Genomic DNA, 5,200 nt, shown 5'->3' with positions numbered 1-5,200 from the left:
TGATTTCTTATTTTAATTTATATTTTTGAGTTGATATTTGTATTTTAAATTATTTATTAAATTAATATTATATAATATTTTTACAATTAATAACTAAATTAATTGATTTGATATTTAGTGAGATAATATTAAATTTATATTATATTTTATAGTTTTAATTTTCAGCACAGTAAAATATGAAATTTTTTATTAAATAAAAAATATTTAATATCTTTTTATTAATTAAATAATTTGATATTATGAACATTAAAGCGCTTGTTTTATTTTTTGGAAAAGAGACATACTGGTAGTAACTCCCAAAAAAAATAGTAGCCACATAAGAACAGTTCGTTGAGGTCACGCGGCCCGACAAAGAAAGCAGAGAATAACATATATAACCTTTCGTGTTCAAATGACTAAATTATCCTTACTGATATAAATGATCAACCATCATTCAATCTCGGGCAATTTCGTAATTAACGATCAATGGGTTCCAAGGCGATGGCCATGGCGGCGGAGAAGATAGGAACAGCGGTACGGCGTCAAGCCGTATCCTTAACCGACGCAGCTGCATCTAGAATACGCTACTTGCTTCAGCAGCGTCAGAGACCATTTTTGAAGCTCGGCGTCAAGGCTCGTGGTTGTAACGGCTTAACTTACACCCTAAATTATGCAGGTATATTATTTTACATTAATTAATTGTAGTTTATTGTTTTGAGGAATTAATTTTGGTTTGAAATAGGGAAAATGAATTTTAGACGAACGGTTAATTTTGTGTGTTTTGTTGTAGCCAGAAATTTTTTCATGTGAGATGTATACTATGTGTTTGTTTGATTAGGTATTTATCTAATGTTGTCATGAACTTTTTTAGTTATGATAATCTGAATCAAGGTGAATTGGTGATTTTGAGTTTGGTTATTTTTGTTATTAAATTGGTTGTTTGAATAAATTGCACTTTGAAGTTTGTTAATTTAGATTTGACGGTGGTTTGACAGATGAAAAGGGGAAATTTGATGAGTTGGTTGAGGATAAGGGTGTTAAGATATTGATTGATCCCAAGGCGCTTATGCATGTTATTGGAACCAAGATGGATTTTGTTGATGATAAACTCAGGTAGATGTTTCAATGAAATTCTTTTATGTTCCTCCTGTAATTTGTTTTGTTTTAAAAATTTTATTTGTTGCAGTTTCTTTTAGCCTTCATACTGAATCTGGGCAGAATATCTCAAAAATTGTTTGGGAAGGGATGAATTTACAAGAGAAAATGGATCATGAGTGTAAACCAATTTTATATTGACATTTAATAACCACTCTTGGGTCTATCCTCACACTCCATGATCGGTAATTGTCATCCTAAAATAACTAGCAAATCAATGGTTTATGTTGGCCTAAGTGTAAAACAGTTTATACCGACTGGGTATGCCCATTTAACCCAATTTCCAAATTGTTTTACCAGTTAGATTTTTAAACTATTTGTGACACAAAAAGTTAGATAATCCATTCCAAACACCGTTTAGTTTTATTGCCTCATGAATCTTAATATCTTGTTAACAAGGTACAATTATCCTGTCGTTTGTTTAGATAGTTGTTAATGTTGTCTGAAATTGGAAACTGTTCTTGTTTTGAGGTTGAGCCGAACTTAGAATGTTAAACAAACCTAATTGCAATTTTGCATTGTTCATGTTCCCCGCAGGGGCATAACCAGCACTGAATAGTTATATTTGTTTTTGCTGTTATTTTGCTATTTGAGGGATGAAAATTGTGATGAATAACACACACTGATGCTGTCGAACTTAGAAATCAAGAATAGTCCCAGAGGTTTCAATGCAACCAGATACTCATTTGAATCTTTAGTTATCATTTACTCATATATGTCCTCTTGCGACTGTTTTATGAGCACAGCAATAGTCGCTTGATGCTTTTCAATAGTCAGAGGCAGGTGATACTCTTGGGAGGATAGACTAATTATGAAGTGTCTAAAGGCACAACAATAGTAAAAATCATGTATATGCCACAGTCGTAGAAGAATAGCCACACATTTTGCTCGGTTGGATACTTCCAAATTGTGAATAGCCTCTGGAGGCTCATAGGTAGCTCTGACCTTGGTTTCCCATATTGTCTCATGTTGTTACTGTAGTTAATTTTTTCAATTCCCGTGCCCTCCCACTTCTAAATTGTGAATAGCTCATGCTTATCTTTTTATAACTCTTACTCTAGTGTATATGAACTAGATATTATCTGCAATGGGAAAACTGCATGTTTTTAAATAGAAACAGCACATTTTAGGCATTGATTAGCTTGACGCTGCAACTTTTTCTCCCTCACCTACCTATGCTGAAGATGTATGAATTTGCACTTTCGGGAATGGAATGATGATTTTTTTTTTCCTTATGGGTATTGGATCATGCATTATTATAAAGGAAGCTTTTGATGAAATACTCATGAAATGTGGCATGAATATAACAGCCCGTATGCCATGCTTGGTTTTAGCCTCTTAGGAGTAAGTCTGTAATTTTGTTGCAATCCCAATTTTACATGGGTAAAAAATTCCACTTCACTAATTTGCAGTAGTTACTGCTTGACCTCTGAGTTGAATCCTTCTGAGGCTGCTCTGCCTCCACTATAGTATACCCCTTGTATATGAATGCCTAGTCCTCCCTTGCAAAAGAGGGAAGATGTTGATGAATATTAGCATCAATATCAGTGTGGTTACATTACATGTGCGTGATGCTGCTACTTGCTTCTGCTTTAAACTTTTCGGTGCTAGTGTTTAAAATACTATTTCCCCTTTTCATGGCAGATCCGAGTTTGTTTTCATCAATCCAAACTCTAAAGGCCAATGTGGTTGTGGTGAATCTTTCATGACAACGCCAAGTACTGGAGGTGCTAAGCAAGGAAATGGTTGAAATTGTCATTTAACTCAGCGTTGATGATCCACATTTACACATGAAGTCTTCCTTTCATGATTGCATTGTTGAACATGCAAATACACCACAATTGGATTTTCTGTAATTTTTTTTACAAAAGCAGAGGAAAATAAAAGCTTTTGCATACTGACAGTGACATGGTTTCACTATACAGAGTTCTCTAAAGCTGATGCTGACAAGGCTTAAGACAACAACCTGTACTAGCATATCATTTGATCAGATTATTTTTATTTCATGTAAAAAAATTTGTATTATGAAAACTGTATAATTTGTAGGTTAAGAAATCAATGAAATAATTTTCCCCTAAACATTTTTTTCCTTGTATTTTTTTCTTGAATTTATTTTGTTTATTTAATGCTAACTAATGATGGTAGCATTGTTTCAACCAGTAATGTGATTGAATATTTCTGATATATGCCATTATACTTGTACTAAAGGTGGGTGAGTGGTATGTAGCAGCAATGTTCAAGCTGACCAATTAAATTGTTGGCAGGAAACATGTGTAATCCTCTAACTCAACAATGTGGGCTCTGAGAGTAATGATGACCTGCTATGATAGCACAATTAATTGTGAAATGATTCGAATGAATAAAATTACGTACTTGCATTAAGTACAACTGGTATTTGTAATTGAATATCAAGGAAAATATTTTTGTAAGGGGAATCAAACCATGCTGTATAATTTGCGTTGCTTTATTGATTCTCTTATTTTTTTAACCAAACAAGTAGCAAGAATTACAGTTTCAATGTATAATCTTTGTTTGTTATTAGGACAAAAAGGGAGGGGAAGAGAGGATGATAATAACGGAGGTGAATCTCTTACTTTAGTCAGAAGAGAAATTTTGGAAGGAAGAAGATTAAGATCTTTATGAGTAATATATTTTTTGTTTGGAGAGTATACTATAAAAAGAGAGGAAAAATATTTTAAAATTTATTCAAAACCCCCAATGTTTTTATTTTTTATTTTCTCATATTATAAAAGTTTTAGGTCAGAAAACAAAGCTCTTATACAAGATTTAGTTCAAAGATGAAAAATAAGTGTTCTATTTCTCCTCCTTTTGATCTCCTTTAAATTCGTAAATAAAGGAAGACAAAACAGTGTACTAAACAAGGCTTATGTTGTTGGATCTTTGGTAATAGTGTTATCCTATGTAACTACAATGATTCCTTATGATGCAGAATATCATGAATTCAAAACCTAACCAGTGTGCATAAAAGCACCACTTTGATAATGCTCTTGTTCTCTTTTATTTTGGTGACAAATCCTCTTGCTCTTTTGCCCACCCTTGCTATTTATAAAAGTAGAAAATAACATATAACCCTACCTTTGATTGGGGCATTATCCCCCGCCTTAGATTTTTATTATACAAAAATAATATTAATAATATGTAATCAAGTAATTACAATGATTGTAAGGAACGTAAGAAGGAAAAAAAAAACTTAATTAATCACATTAGCAAATAAATTTCACTAGGTAACATTTATATTAATTTATTTTATATTTTTAATATAAAAACTTTATTTTTCAAAGTTTTATATTTTTAATATAAAAAATTTATTTGAAAAAATTAGTTTCTAATTAATAATTAAAACGGATAATATAGTAAAAAAAAAATTAAACCAATGATTTATCATTTTACAAGTAAGTTACAACAAAAATTTCTCGAGAGAGAAAAAGAAAAAAGAAAAAAGAAAAAAAATCATTTTCATTGGGCCTTTTCTTCTTTAAAATATTCCTTGAATCATACGCGAAACCACAAACCTCTCACCTTCCTATTCTTGGTTATTCAGATTATCAATTTCAGGATTCCACTCAAACGACACGATCCCTTCACTCTTCTAGGTTAGCAACTTTCTTCAATTCCATTATTCTATTTCAATGCTTCACTATGATAACTCCCTATTTTCCCAAATCCCCGATTCAGCATTTTTTTAATTCTTCTTTGTATACCCAAATGCTAATTCTGTACTTAAGTTGAAATTTCACTCATAAAGTTCCGTTTTTAATTTTTTAAACTTACTTTAATCATCACATTGTGTCTAATTATTGAAATCTTTGTATAATTCAACAGTTTCTCATCATTGGTGTAGTTGGTTAAGTATTTGTGATTCTGGGTTTATTTTATTATTACCATTATACCCTTTTCAAACTATGGAGAATCTTCCTGTTGAAGTGATTGGTAATATACTATCACATCTTAGTTCTGCAAGAGATGTTGTGATTGCTTCATTAACTTGCAAGAAATGGAGAGAAGCTTGGCGTTGTAACCTCCACACTCTTTCGTTCGACTCACG

At 31.8% G+C, this 5,200-nt stretch overlaps 2 protein-coding genes across 6 annotated transcripts in view; both read left to right on the top strand.

Moving 5' to 3' along the window:
* The first annotated feature begins 344 nt into the window (after positions 1–344).
* Positions 345–3,229, top strand: LOC101489169 (iron-sulfur assembly protein IscA-like 1, mitochondrial). Its single transcript, XM_004493974.4, has 3 exons — positions 345–655; positions 975–1,092; positions 2,779–3,229. Exons 1-3 carry the CDS (start codon positions 466–468, stop codon positions 2,882–2,884), a joined length of 414 nt encoding a protein of 137 aa, XP_004494031.1. The 5' UTR covers positions 345–465; the 3' UTR covers positions 2,885–3,229.
* Positions 3,230–4,590: 1,361 nt separating this feature from the next.
* Positions 4,591–5,200, top strand: part of LOC101488606 (F-box/LRR-repeat protein At1g67190-like) — a 4,911-nt gene continuing 4,301 nt past the window's right edge. For 4 of the 5 annotated variants that reach the window (XM_073366972.1, XM_073366973.1, XM_073366974.1 and 1 more), the window contains exons 1-2: positions 4,591–4,748; positions 4,978–5,200. In XM_073366972.1, the coding sequence (XP_073223073.1) occupies positions 5,058–5,200 (143 nt within the window). In that variant the 5' untranslated portion in view covers positions 4,591–4,748; positions 4,978–5,057. The other variant, XM_073366975.1, reaches the window with a different exon arrangement.

This window comes from Cicer arietinum, chromosome 4, assembly GCF_000331145.2.
Source record: "Cicer arietinum cultivar CDC Frontier isolate Library 1 chromosome 4, Cicar.CDCFrontier_v2.0, whole genome shotgun sequence".
Classification (NCBI taxonomy): Eukaryota; Viridiplantae; Streptophyta; class Magnoliopsida; order Fabales; family Fabaceae; genus Cicer; species Cicer arietinum.
This window is presented reverse-complemented; position numbering and strand designations above follow the sequence as displayed.

Bases quoted from the DNA above. Each gene is read 5' to 3' on its own strand.
- LOC101489169 (XM_004493974.4), top strand. From the start codon at position 466: ATGGGTTCCAAGGCGATGGCCATGGCGGCGGAGAAGATAGGAACAGCG. The intron at 656-974 runs GTATATTATTTT...GTGGTTTGACAG, and splicing joins TTACACCCTAAATTATGCAG to ATGAAAAGGGGAAATTTGAT. The intron at 1,093-2,778 runs GTAGATGTTTCA...TTTTCATGGCAG, and splicing joins TTTGTTGATGATAAACTCAG to ATCCGAGTTTGTTTTCATCA.